The sequence below is a fragment of the Pelodiscus sinensis genome, chromosome 3 (assembly GCF_052426305.1).
Source record: "Pelodiscus sinensis isolate ZL-2025 chromosome 3, ASM5242630v1, whole genome shotgun sequence".
In the NCBI taxonomy this organism is placed as follows: Eukaryota; Metazoa; Chordata; order Testudines; family Trionychidae; genus Pelodiscus; species Pelodiscus sinensis.
In genome coordinates this window covers 193,386,329-193,404,380 of record NC_143054.1, presented here as the reverse complement: position 1 = coordinate 193,404,380, position 18,052 = coordinate 193,386,329, and the positions used below count along the sequence as shown (strand labels likewise).

The window sequence follows — 18,052 nt, the reverse complement described above, 5'->3', positions numbered from 1 at the left end:
AACCACACCAATACCTTCCAGTCATTTTACTCGGGATGGCCATCTGCGGAGAATTGCCTCGCACTGCTTGGCCTCAACAAACCGTCTATTCTGTAGCACCAGGAGCAAAAGCATCTTTGACGTCTGCTGTCTGCATTCCCCCACCAAACTCCCGCCGCTGCAAAATCCGCAGTAATTGCTTCGGCATCTGAGAGGCAGGCTGCTTAATTGTGATGAGGAAGACGTAGCCCACTGTGGCAGTGAGCTAGCTGCTGAGATATGCAGGTGCATGGCTAACAAGGCTCGGAGGCTTCACCGCATTAACACCACCTGTGTAGGAATTTTGACTCTGTGGGAATTTTGAGGTGTGGGTGAGATAGCGAGCTATAGTGGGGGTATGACAGGGCATTCCCCTTCCTGCTCCCGATAGGGATGGCTAACAAGCAAAGCATGCTCCACTTGGGGAAGCAAGCTTAAAAGGGAGAACTGTCACAGGAAGGGCAACGACCAGGAGAAAAGCTGCTGTGACTTACAGGCAAAGTTGCTGGGAGGAAGACCACAACCCACAAGGACTCACCAGACCCGCTAACAGCTGATCTCTGCAGGGCGGATTTGAAGATAAACCCTCCTCAAGGTTTAACCAAACCTAACTTACTGTAAACAAAATACAGGACTATGTAGCACTTTAAAGACTAACAAGATGGTTTATTAGGTGATGAGCCTTCGTGGGCCAGAACCACTTCCTCAGATCAAATAGTGGAAGAAAATTGTCACAACCATATATACCAAAGGATACAATTAAAAAAATGAACACATATGAAAAGGACACATGTGTTCATATGTGTTCATTTTTTTAATTGTATCCTTTGGTATATATGGTTGTGACAATTTTCTTCCACTATTTGATCTGAGGAAGTGGGTCTGGCCCACGAAAGCTCATCATCTAATAAACTATCTTGTTAGTCTTTAAAGTGCTACATAGTCCTGTATTTTGTTTCAGCTACACCAAACTAACACGGCTACATTTCTATCACTATTTTACTGTAAACAAGTGAGACCTACATAGGTTCTCTTAAAGGAAAACTCAGATTGAAAGTGCTCTTGAGAGGATGGTCCCAGTACCTGGAAATCCAGAAAGACTGGAGTAAGGTTCCTAAAGAAGAAATGACTTTGGAAGAGAAGAAACTCTGCCAACATTCAAGTGGGGCCCAGGAAAGGCCGACTCTGTCACAGGAAGGTGTTAACTCTGTAGGAGAATAGTATTCACTCTCCATTTATGTCACTAAGATCCAAGTCATTCGGAGTCTTTCCACTGACTTTTCTGGGTTTGGGATCAGGCCCAAACTTGCTGGGGAGACGCATGCAGCCCTACAAATGGATCTAATAACAGCAAAACTCATCTGAACTGGGCAGGTCCTTGTGCTGAGCAGAGAGTCCAGCCCTCTGATTGCCTGGTAATTCACTGGGCTTGAAGCCTGAGGAAGCTTCTTGACTCTGTTTGCACCAGCTGTGAAAGGGAAAGCATTTAGGTCCCAGGCTGTTGGTGATTGATTGCTCTGTGTCACAGCAACCCAGGAGCCCCCTTCTTTCCCCGCCAAGTCTGTAGTCAGATTACCATGTTCAAGCTGTGCATGTGCTCAGTGTTTCCCCTTTCAGCCTTCTTACAGTTGTCTGGGGAATGAAGGTTGAGTGTGCTGGTTTGTATTCACACTACGCTCCTTGTCACAGAAGTAGATTCATGTGGGGTGATGCTCATGGGTGGCTATGAAAACAAGATATCAGAATTGAAATCCATGACACACCTCGCGCCCTTTGGTGTATGGCCACGTCCTCCTCTCTGATCACAGCCAAATCCTGAAGTCTATGCTCAGACTTAAAATAGCTACTTTATGCAGAGGAGGAGGAAAAGGAGGAGAGAGAGAGAGAGCGCGCGCACATTTTCATCTGATAATCTCAGAGGACTTGACAAAGGAGGGAGGCCGGGTGCTATTTCTTTTTTACAGTCAGGTTGCTTGAAGCATAGAATTTGTGACTTGTGCTATGGTCACAGATTTAGGGTATGTCTACACTTGCACTTGGTTACTTAAAAAAAAAAAACCATGAAAAACAAAGTTTTACCCGGGCAAGTGAATGCTGCTTTGCCAGTAGTAAAGCACTCCTGCTGATAAAGCAACCTGCCCCCCAAAAGCAGAGTTTCACACACCGACTTTTAGCAGCAGGGCTGTGTCAACACAGCCCAGTTGCTAAAAGCTGCGTACTGTGGACGTACACTTAGACAGTGGCAGAATTAGGAGCAGAACCCCAGATCGTCCACACCTTCTAGCTACTGCCATTAGAAATATCGTACAGGATACTTTGGAGAGGCCCATTAAAATACATCTTCTTCCAGCTTGGAATTTTTTATGTTCATGTACAAGGAAAAACTGTATAATGCACTATGGGAGCAGCCTGTAGCTTTTGGGTTGCTACAATCCATCAATCTGTGAAGGAAAACTAGAAAACTAAAATAATAAAACGAGGAGTGGGGACATTGAGAGGGAATATTATGGCTTGGCCCAGTACCGATATGTGTGTCAGATACAGAGTAAGTCAAAGCCTATTGGTCGATAGCTCTGTGTAAATAGGCATAACTTTACCTAAGTTTGTGGTATAGATCCCATTTCTGTCCTGGCTGAAATTGGTCCGGTAATTTCAAAGGAGTGTTCAACTGTCATTTGTGCTTGGAATTAAAAATTAGAACCTAAGTGAAATAATTATGAAACAGAACACTAACTCCCACTTGCTAAGAGGGTTAATTAGTCTGAGTTCAAATATACATACTGGAAACATATCGATAAAAGAGAATATACCAATTCCTTTTGATTGCTTTTTATCTGTGGTCTTCTGCACCTCAGATTCCTGGTAAATTCATTCCTCCAGAAGTGGTTTTTACTCTATCCTTATTTGGACAAATTCCCAGTCAATGTAAGGAATTGAAAGCAAACTGAGCTAGGGCCCCTGGATTTGACTCTCTCTGGAGGGTATGGGGGGTGGGGGAAATGAGTCAATGAACAAACCCAAAGAAATGGCAAAGTAGCACTATTTATGACATCTTGTGTAGGGGACACACGGGGAGTTCTGATGTTTGGATCTCATTGCAGTGAATGGAATGAGATCAAAAGCATGGCAGGACAGTCTCTCTATACTAGACTATCCTCCTAATTTCCAAATCAATAATGGATTAGGCAATGTAATCCCTTTGACATCAACTGAGGTCATGTGTGTAGATCACTCCATGCAATTCTGAGCATTTAGGGATAATAATACTAAAACTAAACAATAAATGGTATAAATCTAGTCCATATTCATAACTAGTCTAATGTGATTATCATATGGCCTTTCTCATATGCCACATTCTCAATATGCATTGAATGGAAAATACGTGTATCCCGACGATACTATGCTTAGAAACCATGGTACTCTCACATCTTGAATACTGTGTGCAGATATGGTTGCCTCATCTCAAAAAAGATATATTGGCACCGGAAAAGGTTCAGAAAAGGACAACAAAAATTATTAGGAGTTTGGAATGTGTCCCATATGAAGAGAGAGACTAAAACGACTTGGACTGTTGAGCTTAGAAAAGAGGAGACTAAGAGGGGATATGACAGAGGTCTATAAAATCATGACTGGTGTGGAAAAAGTGAATAAGGAAAAGTTATTTACTTATTCCCACAATATAAGAACCAGACGGTCACTGAATGAAATTAATAGGTGGCAGGTTTAAAACAAACAAAAAAACAAAAAGAAGTTTTTCTTCACTCAGAGCACAGTTAACCTGTGGAACGCCTTGCCAGAGGATGCGGTGAAGGCTAGAACTTTAACAGAGTTAAAGAAAGAGCTAGATAGATTCATGGAGATTAGGTCCATCAATGGCTATTAGCCAGGATGGGTAGAAATGGTGTCCCTAGCCTCTGCTTATCTGGAAATGGGTGACTGGAGAGGGATCACGTGAGGATCACCTGTTGTGTTCCCTCCCTCTGGGGTATCTGGTATTGGCCGCTGTCAGCAGACAGGATACTGGGCTAGATGGAACATTGGTCTGATCAAGTGTGGCCGTTCTTATGTTCTTAATTAATGTGTGATTCCACCAAACCTGTGCTTTCCCAGGACAGATATCAGTGGACGGATTTATGCGATACCTGAGTGGAGAGGAGAATGGCGTCGTTCCACCTGAGAAACTGGATTTGAATGAAGATATGTCTCAGCCGTTGTCTCACTATTTCATCAATTCCTCACACAACACCTACCTCACAGGTATAGTATGGGAAAACTCTGATTTCTTACTTCACAACAATGAATAGACAATATATTTGCAGTCACGTGGGATGGATGCACTAACCACTTGGGTACCAGTGATCTTACACTCTTAGGCTATGTCTACATTGCCCAGTCTTGCGCAAGAACGTATGCAAATGAGGTGTGGTGATGGATATCACCACACCTCATTTGCATACTTAATGAGCTGCCATTTTTGCACAAGGGGCTTTTGCACAAGAAGGAGCAGTCTACACTGTTCCTTCTGAAAATAAGCAGCAGAGCGACTCTTGCACAAGAGAGGGATTTTGCACAGGAAGGAACAGTATAGACAGTTCCTTCTTGTGCAAAAGCCCCTTGCGCATAAATGGCATCTCATTAAGTTTGCAAATGAGGTGCGGCGATATTCATCACCACACCTCATTTGCATATGTTTTTGCACAAGACTGGGCAATGTAGACATAACCTTATTGTTTCTGAAAAGTGATTTTTATCCTGCTCCACGGAGATGTTATCTCCTTATTCTTACTAATACTGAACCTGGTTCAGTCCGTGCCTGATCCAAAGCCTAATGAAGCCATTGAAAGGTCCCCATTAACTTCAACAGGCTCTGGAAGAGGCCTTTAATTTGGGGAAGAAATGGTTCATGATCTAGTGTTCAAGATGACATTTCATTGCAATGAGTAGGTGAACTAGAATGGTAAAATCAACGCAGTAAGAACCTCCCTGCACCTGAACCACCCATCCCCCTGCAGTCCTGAAACTGATTGAACCAAAAGCTTTATGCGATCAAACGCCACACTAAATTTGTTCTCTGGTTTGAGAGAAATAGAGAGGTCCAGAGTCACTCATGAGTCTCCTGGCCTGCTGCCCCTTTCTTCTTGAGGCGCCAAGATCTGTCCAACTAACTTCCTTCAGCATCTGTGTTCTGTGATGGTGCAACCCAGTTCTCAGAAATTCTGAGCATCCAGAAGCTGCCATCACATAATTAAACTGAGGACCTGAACTATGTTATTTATATACTAAAGTCAGTGGGGCTTCAAAACACTCAAGACTGCAAGAGCAGATCATTTCCCTGATAATGCCACATAAAGATTTAAGAGCCTAATTTCTGATGCTCATTTTTTTATAGTTTTGGCCTTTTGATTTATCTCCATGGGAAAAAAATGTGAATTTGTCATTTTAGAATGTTTTTAATTTATATTACACAACAATTACGCATTTTTTGTTTGAGCACATTTGCGTTTGGGAATTTTGTTTGTTACCTTTTATGTTAGCATCATTACATTAAACGAGAAAGTTGTGATACAATATGTAGTAAAAATCTGGCTCATGTAATTGATTTATGATCTTTTTAACATTACTGATTTAATGGACATGCCTTAGTTCTACAAAATACCGGTGAGTAATAATCCAAGCTCAATAATTCCAGGTAGAAGCCCAATCTAAATAGGTCAAGTGGTTGTTAACTTGGATTTGTTATGTGTATTAGAGTGCTTTCTGCAGCACCTACTACTGCTGTTGTATAATTAATGAACTGTCAGTATTTCCATTAGATACCCATAGTTCAGAGTTTTATACCTTGGTTGTAAAATGTGTTTTATCCTAAAACTTTTCCTGTTCTGCTCAAGAGCAGCCTTGTTTCTGCAAAATGGAAAAGAAAAAAAAAATCAGGTTGGCTCCTTAAAAGTTATTATTCTAATCTATAGAAATGTATGATCTTGGGGAGAATTCGAGTGTTCTCAATAGAAAAGCAGCTTTGTTTTTTATGGTGGTATTTTTCAGGCCCATTGTCTCTAATGTAGACTGGGCCCTACTGGTGTACCGAAGAATCCGCGTAGGTAGAATGCTGCAGTATTACAAAGAATTCCTGATCTGTGGAAGCTGTCACTTCAATAGTAGGGCTGATGTCTGAGGAGCTGTACAGATGCAGCAAATCTGCCACATTACTGTGTAGGAGTGGGGAGGCAGCACAAGGCTAAATTCTGCTCTTCTTGATGACAGTGTAAATTTGCAGTCTTGCTCTTGATTTCAGAGTAATTATTCTATATTTACATGGGTGCAGCTCAAAACATATCAAAGCCCTAAAGGTCTGACTTAAAAGCAACCAACCAAATGGACAACTAACTAACACGTAAGAGAAGCCAGGAAATACAGACTCAAGGATGAAACTTGGGCTATTCTACTGAGATTTTGTAAATACAGCATCGTATATAACCTTACAGTATATACTTTCATATCTCAGCAGGGACGAGTCAGTTGCGGATTGTACTTCAGACTTGCCTAGCTTTATACAAATTTAAGGCAGACCAAATGCTAAAAAAAGTCCTACCAAATTGCACCTACAGGTTACTTGACATGCATTTTAGGATAATTTCAGAAGCTGCTCTTGAAAATCATAGAATTATCTGACTGGAAGGGACCTCAGGAGACCTCTGGCCCAGTCACTACACCAGGATTAAGTATAGGCCATCCTTGGCAAGTGTTTGTCTATCTTGCTCTTACATATCTACAGTGATGGAGATTCCACATCCTCCATAGGCAACCTGACAGTTAGGAAGTTTTCCCTAATGTCCAGCCTAAACTGCCCTTGCTGCATTTTAAGATAACTGTTTCTTTTCCTATTCTCAGAGGTTAGAGAGTACAATTTTTCTCCCTTCTCCTTGTAACAAACATTTATGTATGCAAAAACTGTTACAATGTCTCCCCTCGGTCTTCTCTTTTCCAGACTAAACAAACTCAGTTTTTTCAATTTTCTTTCATAGGTCATGTTTTCTAGAACTTTAGTCACTTTTATCGCTCTTCTCTGGACTCTCTCAGATTCGTCCACATCTAAAGTATAGCACCCAGAACTGAACGCAATACTCCAATTGTAGCCTAATCTGCAGAAATATTGCTTCTGGTGTTATGCTTACAACACTCTTGCTAAGACATATAGTCCCCGACTTACGAACGAGTTACGTACCAAGCACTTGGTCGTAACTCGATGTGTTCGTAAGTCAGACCCCATTCATTTCAATGGGACCGTGCTGTTCGTAAGCGCAGAACGCTGTTCGTAAGTTGGGGCCGCGCTTAATGGGAGATTGAGATACAAAATGTACACCCAGTTTCTTTGTGGGTTCATTGTGCTCAGTAAATCTGAGACAGCTGGCCTGGAATGGCATTTAACCATTAGCTTTTATAAATACATCACAAAAACTGACAGCTAGAGATTTTAATTTCTAGCTTGACCAGATACAGTCATGTTGCTGTTTGCATTCAGTCAGCAGACACTTCATTCAGTTTAGCATGTAAACAAATGCTACCAGGTTGTTATCTTATTTGTTCAACGTTGAAGGGGTTAAAAGGCTTGGGAAGTTGGGAACAAAAGCTTCAGGAACATCTGTGCATTCATTTGAGCCGTGCAAATGGCACTAGCAGCCAATCATGCAATCATTATTAAGGAAGTAGGGAACCATTCAGTCTAGCAATCCATCTTTATTATGGCTACAGTTATTGCCCTACTAATTATCAATCCTTTTGTTATTTAGTTTTTAAGAAAAAGGCATCCCCAAAGAAACACTGTTACAACATGAAGAAAAACATACACACAGTCTCACGTTAGTTTTAATTGTAATGACCATTTTTCTAGCCTTTAGTAGAGATGCTTGGCAGTACATCAAGTCTTGATCATTTATTTAGAAGCATTATTCCTTTTTCCCCCACTTCAGGAAACACAACAGTTAAGAACAAAGTTAAAATCCACCAGGAAACCAATCATTCAAACCTGGTTTAAAGAAATCTCATCTGTGTGGAAAAAAAATATTTCTTTCGCTGCTGATTTGTTTATAAATGTCCCGCAGGCATTAATTGGTGGTCCTGTGTTGTGACTGATTTCTTCCCAGAATTGCCTCGGGTTATTGCTGGTGTCACAGTGGGATGTGACATTGTTGCAGCTCTCCCTGTAGCACAAGAGCCAAGCAATAATGATCATTGTCTATCACACACCTGTTTAACCTTTTAGATGTATATTGCCATCTGCCTTTTTGCCTTTTAAGTGGGAAGACCAGTGCAGAGTATAGATGTAGCCCACACACCTTGTGTGGTTCACTGCAGTGGCACCTAGGCCACAGCAACAGCTAAATTCAAGAGACCTCTGCAGCATGGGTTCAGAGCCAGCTGGCGTTTAGCTCAAAGGGTAGAGACTCCTATACTAAGTTCTAGAGGTCCCAGCTCCAAATTCCCCCTAGTGGTGGTTACATAGAGTTCCTGGGGTTTAGGTTGAGTATGTGTGTATAGACCACAGAGACTAGCCAGCTAACTCCCAACCTCTGTTTCCTCCACCCATGCACTGAGCATCTGCCATGCAGAATATCCGGCAATATTCCTCAGATACCAGTTCATTCTCTCCTTCTTCGTTACGACCATATTCCTTGCCCGCATCACGCACCTGCTTTTCAGCTTCAAGTTCTGAGCCCACAACAAGGTTGCCTCACTTATTTGCAACCTTCAGCATTTCCTCAAAACTTTCCCAACCCACATCCTTTCTTGCACGGGACCTTGCCAGCTTTGCCAAGTGGAATAGACCTTCCCAGACTGTGGGTTACCAAGGAAATTCAGGAGCAGGAAAGAAATTACAGGTGGGGGGGAAAAACCCAACACAATGATGCTCCATCTTCACAATGTCAGGAGACAACAACATGCTGTTGAGGAGCAGGAAGACAAGCTGGGACCACTCTGAGGCTGCTGTGTTACGCAGCAGCACACAGCTAACTTTCCTCTCAACTCACTGTGTTTCCTGGTGCTGCTGACCACTCATTGAGCTGTTGAGCTCAGGCCATAGGCTTTTCTTCCTGCCATCTCTATCGGGGTTTTTCTCTCCTGCTCTGTTGGGTTGGAGGGTGGGAGAGCTTGGGAGAGGCAGGAACTTGGCCAACAGATGGAAGCTGAGCAGAGGGCAGGAGGAACCCCTGGTACTCTCTTAGCCCTGGTCTACACTAGGACCTTAATCTGAAATAACTCCCACAAGTTTGAATTATTAGTGTTGCATCCACTCTACCGAGCCCGTTATTCCGCAATAACAGGCCATGGAATTCGAACTCTGGACTCCTGCTTTTCATCAGGAATAACACTAATTCCAAAATAACGTTAGGCTGTGTCTACATTGATGTGATCTTGCGCAAAAGCGGCAAAAACGTGCTGCCTATCTACACTGGCCATGTGTTCTTGCGCAAGTAAACTGACATTCTACTTGTATAAAATCAGGGCTTCTTGCACAAGGACTATGATGCTCCCGCTCAGGAATAAGCCATCTTGTGCAACTGTTCTTGCACAAGAGGCCAGTGTAGACAGGCAATATGAATTTCTTGCGCAAGAAAGCCCTATGGTTAAAATGGCCATCGGAGCTTTTTTGCGCAAGAGAGCGTCTACACTGGCATGGATGCTCTTGCCCAAAAGCACAGCTCTTGCGCAAAGGCACATGCCAGTGTAGACGCTCTCTCCTGGAAGTGTTTTTTGCACAAGAACTCTTCCGCAAAAGAGTTCTTGCACAAGAAGCTGCCAGTGTAGACATAGCCTTAGCGTGGATGCTCCGGTGCCACTAATTTGAACTAGGTGGCCTCTGGGAGGCCTCGCACAGCTCCCCAGAGTATTTCCTGGAGCTCTAAGTCCAAGGTAGCATGTCCACATTAATGGAGACTGCCTTGGACTAATTTAGATTCTTCCCTGTAGTGAGGACATGCAATTTCAAATTTGTTAAACTGGGAATTATTAAGTCACATTTAGTATTTTCAAAATAATTTCCTAGTGTAGAATGGCCTTAGGAGCAGCTTCTAGTTCTCCTCCCTTCATTCAGAGACAGGTAAAAGGGGGAACTTGCCATGGCAACAGTGAAAGTTGGGGCATGAGGCACCTTTGGGCAGGACAGAAGGGACTTATAGGGAGGGAGAGATGGAAAGAGGGGGCACCCTGGAGAAAGGTCATTGGAGTAGTGTCCACGGTGCAAAGACACTACCACTGTGCAGCAATATGGGGGTGCTTCTTTGCCTGCACCCAGTGGATGGTCATAAAAGCCCATCCCAGTTATACCCAGGAGAAGGACAAAGGGCTGAGCTTTCAGCACTTAAGGTAGGTGGATCATGGAGATATATAACTGCACCTCTTGCCCAGTAAGGTACAAGTTTCACTTTGTTTCTCCGCACAGCCTTTATACTGCAACATCCAGAATTTACAATGCCCACCACAGCGTGGTTCATTGACTCTTTGAGGACACTTTTTAGGAAAAGCGAAGGGTGTGTTATTTCATGAGGTGCCCACTTGAGAAATGCATTTCAGTGAGGAAAAGAAGTTCCCGTGCTCGTCTAGGAACTGTGGGTCACATCCCCACACTGCCACAGACTTGCTGTATGACCATGGGAAGTCGCTAAGCCTCTCTGGGCATCAGGCCCCCTTCTGTACAATAGGGACAGTTGCACTGCTCTAGTTCTCAAGAGAGTTTTGTGAGGAAAGACGTGTTCAGTGTAGTGAGGTGCTAAGATGTTATGGTAATGAGGGCCATAGAAACACCTCAAAAATATTTGAGGGGTGATCTGACACCATTTGGAGCCATACTAGCTATGGTTAGGGTTACACAGGCTTTATGTTCTCTGATCGCCAGCTGTTGTTAGAAATTCCATTATGCCCCAATGCAGTATCACACTGCTACTCTGTAGGGGGTCTTCCACTATCTTTTGAAGAATCAAGGAGGAGTTCTGTGGTACCTTGAAGACTAATACATTTATTTCTTCATCATCTTTCAAGGGTAAACACCACATCAGCAGATGCATGGAGACTCCCACGAAAGCCGATGCCCAAATAAATCTGATTATGTTTAAGGTGCCTGTAAAGGAGTCTATTGGGGGCCCCAATGGCACCCCTAGCTCTCCATCCCCAGTCCCGTGCTCCCGTCATCTGATGAATCACCGTCCGGCGTCCCAGTCAGTTTCACTATCGGCCCAGGAGGCCTCTTCATGGTCGGAGGCCGCCTGACTCTCCGTAGCAGGGAGAGAGGGGTCCGGGCCCGCCCCTTCTTACGGACCCCAGCCCAGAGCCCTAAGGACTCAGACGCTTGCGTTGTCCGGTCCGGCTGGCGGAGCATCTGCCGTAACGCGCCATCCCGTAGGCTCCCTCTGCCCGCCCTGGGCTACTTCCTCTCCCCGCCGGTCCACTACGTCCGCGCTGGCGGCTTACCTCCTTGGCTTGAGTCCCATCTGCTGTGCTGCGTTGCGGGAGGGCTCTCTCCGAGCTCTCCCCCCCCCCCCACCGGCGCTGCTCGGGGGTTTAAATCCCCGCGCCGCTAGCCGCTGGAGGGGGCCCATGCGTGGGCCCGCTTCCGGCTGGGCAGCAAGGCTGCGTGGTGACGTTGCCCCCGTGGTGACGTCACCCGGGATCCCCGGCTGGCCTGGGTGCCTCACCACGGTGGCTGCCCAGGAGCATCCGGCACACCGCCGGCCAACGAGCGCTGGGGCCGCTCGGCCCGCCGATCATGGAGCAGCCGGCTCCGTAGCGCCCGGCTTCTGCCCGAGCACCGCCACGTACGCGGCCTCCATGGGGACCGGAGTGCGAGGCGTCTCTGTCCCATCACAGTGCCATAGGACTCCTGATTGTTTTTGCAGATTCAGACTAACATGGTTAGGTCAAATTGGCCAGTCTGCATGACTAGTTACTGGTCTAGATCAACCATTGTTCTGGTGTAGCAAAGTAATTCTTACATTCTTACTGCAAACATAAAATGCCCTCTTCTTGGCCCTCCTGTTCCTTCACTTGTCATGCCAAGTCTATACTAGACCAGGAGGGTCAGTTTAAGGTTCGCAGCTCCACCTACGTAAATGACATATCTGGAGTCAATGTACCATAGGCCGAGCATGGTACCATCTTCACAGTGGAAGGTCAATGGGAGCAAATGCTCTTTGTTTCTTTCAATCATTGAAATTCAGACTTGAAGTTACCTCTTTGGCAATCAGGCAATTCCATATCAGATCTGATGCAGGATTTTTTACACGACAGAATTTTAAATTACCACTATATAATAGAAAGAATAACGAGCTAGCAAACCTGGCATTATAGCATAGCTATCGCAGTGATAAGCTGTGGTTTAAGGGTACACACAACAGGCCATGTGCTAGAAAAAATGCATCTATTACATGTTTTTCACACACAGAAGGGGCTGTGCACACAAGGGTACTCAACCAATTTTAACAATCTAGATCTGAGTAAAAATGTCTGCTAATTATGTTGTTTGCAAGAAGAAGGGGTAATTGTAAGTGCAGAGATACGGAGACAGTAGACCAGCCTCCTTGACAGCCAAGACAGTTGTGATGAACATGCAGCTAACACATTGGACTCAAAATCAATGGGCTTTCCCTGTGCAGGTTTGAGTCATGCTCACCGTGAGGTGCTGCTATTGACTGAGAGTTTTCTTTTAAAAATGTATGCTCTAGGACATGGGTTCCCAAACTGGGGGGGGCATGAAGAAATTCCAGGGGGGGCTCTAGGCGACCCAGCTTCCTCTCTCCCACCGTCAGTCTACCTCATAAGTTTCGCTGCTATTTTTGTTTTTCGGACTTGGTCAGTTTATTTTTTTTATTTTTTTTTTTTTGCTCAACAAGTTTTGCTGCTATTAGGAGGTGGGGGAGGGTGTGAGGGTTTCTCAAAAATCAAAAAGGGGGTGTGATGCCGTAAAGTTTGGGAACCACTGCTCTAGGATATGTAGCCCCTCCTGTTCACTAGCCCCGTATGAGATTATTCAGCAGAGGAGAACCCTTGTGACCTTTTTGCACAACTTCTAGGCCTGAGGCTCCTTGGTGTGCTCTGCATTGTGGGTCAGTGAGTGCGCACCTCAGGCCGGGCCCACTCAAACAACCACCGGGAACAGGCTTTACTCTGTAAAGAACACAGAACAGGATTCCAGTTCAGCATCCTCTTCTCTGCACACAGCCTACGTGCTCCCAGCTCAGTCCTTGCTGAGACCTTGCTGGGAGAGCAGAGGGCACATCCTGGCAGGAACCAGGAAGTTCTCGCAACATGCCACAGTTTATAGTCCACAGCTTGTAGTTCCCAGGACTGCTCCTGTAGCACACTGGGCCTCAGGCTACCGATTTATTTTGGGGGAGACACATGGCCTGTGCTACACAGGAAGAACACTAGGTTTGGTCAAAAATAGGCTCCCCCTTATTCGTACAATTCAGTGAGGATTAGAGGACTAGGGTATGTCTAGACTACGTGCCTCTGCCGACAGAGTCACGTAAAATAGGCTACCTAACATAGTCAATGAAGCCAGGATATAAATATCGCCAGCTTCATTAAAATAAAAATGGCCACCGCGCTGTGCCGGCTCAGCTGATCATCGGCACAGCGCATGAGTCAAGACGCGGATCGGTCGACAAGGGAAATCCTTTTTCGACCACTTCCTTATGCCTCGTGAAAACAGACACTTGGGATGCCGACACGAAATCTGTGCCTTGCTGCAAACAAATAGGTGCTTGTGCAACGGGGGCATCCTGCGGGGTGGGGATGAACAATAGTGTACCCCAGACAGTGAGATTGTAGGCACAGGTGTGTTTGCAAGCAAGATTACCCTACTTGTGCATCCATCTGCTTCTGAAAACGTATGGTACAGAATCAAAGGCGAAAACACTGACGGGAAACTGGAAGGAGATATGAAATGGGGCGGGGGATAACAGTGAGGCAGGGAGAAAGAGTTGAAAGGAGCCAGGTTCCTGTAAACACCAACAGATACATTAAACATATGGAAATGGGGAAAAATGCTCAGACTTCAATAGGAGCAGAACACCTTTGAAAATTCAGTCCTTAGATCTCTATCCCAGGCTCCATCCGTAAATAAACATTTTCAAAGAGGAGGCACAGATGTAGGAACCAAAGGTGCAGAGGGTGCTGCAGCACTGCTCAGTTTTTGTACAGGATCCCAGCTGCCACTCCTCACTCAGGACCCAGCGCTTCCAACCCAGCAACCAGGATGCCACTTCTACTCTGCACCTACGGTCCCAGCTGCCGCTGGATCCCCGCCTGGAGCTCTGTTTTCAGCTCCATATGCAGGAGTCCATCTGCTGCTGAACCCGCATCTATGGGCTCAGCTTCTGGCTGCTGCTGGTCCTGCACCCAGGGCTCTGTTGGGGGCCCAACGCTTGGAGATAGTAAGCAGAGTTTTAGCCGTGGCCCCCTTACTCCTCTGTGTCTCCCCAAGGCATAACCCCACTCCTGGCTCCAACTCTGGTATTTGGGGAGCATGCTTGGGTGTAAGAGGGGTGAGGACCACTAGTTTTCAGCCACCGCACTGTAAACATTATTCCAGCAACACCCAGAGGAGGGCTTTTCATTACTTAAAGAAAAAAGAGTGGAGAAAATAGAGAGTGGACATTTAAATTGAGGGGAGCCACCAGAGGAGTTGAGCTTCCAACAAAGAACTTTCCCACAGAAAGGCCATAAAAATGGCAAATCAGAAGTACATTCATCGACAGGCACATTATCATTCTTTCTGACCTACTTCTATCAACCCTCTTATCATAGTATATCTGAACACCTCACAGTGTTTAATATGTTTATTTTCACAACAACCCCAAGGCTACGTCTACACGGCGGCAGTTTTTCAGAAGAGGAAACGCAAATGGAGCGCTCATTTGCAAATCTTGCGCTCTCATTTGCATATTCTCTTCCGATCCGTTTTGCGGAAGACGTTTTTGCACTAGAAAGCCCTGTGTAAACGGGGCCATTTGTCAGCAAAACCCCATTTTGCACACGATCCTGTAGACCACATTTTTTGAGGAATAAGGGCTCTTGCACAAAACGGGTTTTTTCCCAACAAATGGCCCCATCTACACAGGCTTTTTAACGCAAAAACCTCTTCCGCAAAAAGGATCGGAAGAGGATATGCAAACAAGAGTGCAAGATTTGGAAACGAGCGCTCTATTTGCATTTCCTCTTCTGAAAAACTGCCTCCGTGTAGACATATCCCAAGAGGTAAGAAAACACTTATCCCCATTTTACAAACGGGAAAATTGTGTGTAAAGGAATTAAATGACTTTCCCATGGGAACCGAGGAAATCTGTGGCATTAAATCCAGGTTACTCCAATTTGCGTCTGGCATACTACTCATGGGACCATTCTTCCATTATCTTTAGTTTTCTACCACAGGACCTTTGCAGTGCCATTATGGATCTGAACCTGATGTAAAAGTAGGTGTTTCCAGAGCTGGAAGCCAAGAATCTTTCATAAACACAAAAAAATGGTTTAAATAAGAGAGGAAAAATCTGCTAGTCTCCATGATTGGGAAAAAGCTCTTTTTTAAAAAAAAAAATTCAATACGTCAGTATTGCAAACAGGTAATATGAGTAGATTTTTTGCATCTCAGGAAGTTTAACTACCCAAATAACCAATCTGATTAATATGGTAAGTATTGATTTGGGAGCTAATGCTGAGCCATTAGTGACTAGACAGCTGTTGGTTTTCTCCGGCACTAAACTGTATTGTGAGTTATGACAAAAAGAGGTCCGCTTGCTCCAGTTTTGTGGAGTAGCCTCGGCATCTTGTGTTGCTTGTTCAAAATGTAACACGTGCTTCGGAACTGAGACTACAGAAACTTTATGTGGAATTCAGGCTAACTTGGGGATCTTTTTACTTTTGAAGACAAGGTTCACAAGGAACTTTTCAAAACCTTTTTTCCATGAAGTCTTGCATTAATCATAAAAAAATCTCGCCAACGTCAAAGATGCACGTTTATTAGTCATTTTAAACATGCAAACATGTGAAATACAGGAGACTGGTGTGTCAGTCTGTTCAGGGCTTGATTCTGGGCTCTTGGTGACTTTGAAACAGGGTAACTCTGTGGCCTTCAGTGGAGTTAGTCCTGATTTACAGTGTTGTAAATAAAGACAGAATCTGGACTGTGTCATCGTCTTGTATTAAGTCATTTTCATTTAGATCCCATGCTCTATCGATGTCTTTGACAGCTTGCCTGTCACCAGAGGGTAAATGATGTTGTTAGCACTCATTATTATTAGATTACCCTAGCAGCCCAGAATGAATCCCCTTGTTCCATGTCCTTGTTATGTTGTTGCAGCTGGACAGCTGGCTGGGAGCTCCTCAGTAGAGATGTATCGCCAAGTGCTCTTGTCAGGCTGCCGCTGTGTGGAGCTGGACTGTTGGAAGGGGCGAACGGCAGAAGAAGAGCCAGTCATTACACATGGATTCACCATGACCACTGAAATATCCTTCAAGGTACGATGAGGCAACACAGTGTCACTTTATCTTGGCGAGGGAGGGGCATTCTTGCATGTAAAATGTGTTCCCGCACATGGCAGACTTAAACGCCTTCATACAGTGAAGGAAGAAGGAATGAGAACTGGAGAGGCAAAGAGATGTTTTCAGAGGAGCGCTGAAAATAAAGGGAGAGCCATTAAGACTGAGAGACTCGGGGAGGAGGTTTCAGTAGTCCATACTGCAAGAAGAAGTTCACGAGTGTAGAGATACCACATCAACGCCAGAAAAGAGGCCAGCTCTAGATGATAGAAAGATCAGCCAGTCATGTTTTATAGGCAGGTTTTATAGACAAAGGAGACATGGGTGAATGGAGTCTTGAGCTGAATGTGGAGCCAGTGGAATTGGCTATGGATAGAGGGTTTTGTGAGCACTGTTCTTTGTACAGGTGAGAAAACAGACAGGGGAATCCTGCACAGGCGGGAGTGGGTAGAGCTGGAACTGAAGCCATGACAAAATGAGCCCAAACAAGGCTGCATCGATACTTAACCCCCCTTTTGCACAAAAAGGAGCCGTCTACACAGCTCTTTTTCGTGCAAAAACCTCTTGCACAAAAGGGATCCGAAGAGGACAAGCAAATGAGAGTGCGGCATATGCAAATGAGTGCTCCATTTGCATCTCCTCTTGCGGAAGAGGCTTGTAGTATAGACACAGCCCAAGAGAAGAAGGCTTGGATGAGAATTTTGACAGAGAAAGGGGAAAAGCTCCAACTCTCCCCTTCCCTGCCAAGTGTGCTGACATGTGTTTTCCCTCCTTTCGCTGGTTCCTCATTCCTCTTCCCCGGCAGTTCTGACTATCAGCACTAACACCACAGAAAGGCCCGGAGGGAGAACTGCTGTGTAGCATTCCCTGAGGGAGAAAGGAAGCAAGAGGGCAGACAGATAGTGGCAAAGGACCTCTTCCCCTCTGGGCATTCAAAAGCTGCCAGACGCCTGGCACATTCAGTGACATTTGAGATGCTATTCCCATGATTCCCCAGAACAGTCTGGTTTCCACAGCCTGGGACTCAGCGGGTTAATGGGGATAGAGCGGGAAACGAAAGCACTGGAGCTGCGAAAGCAGCAAGAGAATAACTGTGAATAAGTGACGGAGGAAGCTGTACGTTCCAAGAAGCAGAGTGACAGTAGACTGCCTCTCCAGGGGGTGAGAGAGGAACAGTGTCAAGGGGACCTGAGCATTTGTCACAATGAATCAAAAAGTTAGCCGTCATGTGCTGGACCTTCTCATGAAGATAAATCTGGTAGTTGGGGGTAGGAGCTGAAGCGTAGAAAGAATGAGGGAGAGAGAAAGAGAGGGAGAGAGAGAATATTTCTAGGCTTCTGAACTTCATCTGTGTTTGGTCATCAATAGCGAATGTTAGTCCACAGCAGTAATGTGATATTGCCCATAATGCTCTCTTCTTTTCCGTTGACAGTATATATTGGATCTGAAGCTGTGGTGCCGTGCCTCTAGCACTAAATGTTAGATAGTGGTGACAGTACATTATCTA

The 18,052-nt window shown here is 45.0% G+C and overlaps 1 protein-coding gene across 4 annotated transcripts in view; it reads left to right on the top strand.

The window, feature by feature from the left end:
* PLCB1 (phospholipase C beta 1) overlaps window positions 1-18,052 on the top strand; it is a 698,632-nt gene that overhangs the window by 501,556 nt on the left and 179,024 nt on the right. For all 4 annotated transcript variants that reach the window (XM_075925686.2, XM_075925693.2, XM_075925689.2 and 1 more), the window contains 2 exons: window positions 4,129-4,275; window positions 16,367-16,524. In XM_075925686.2, coding sequence (XP_075781801.1) covers window positions 4,129-4,275; window positions 16,367-16,524 — 305 coding nt within the window. The remainder of the gene's footprint in view (window positions 1-4,128; window positions 4,276-16,366; window positions 16,525-18,052) is intronic.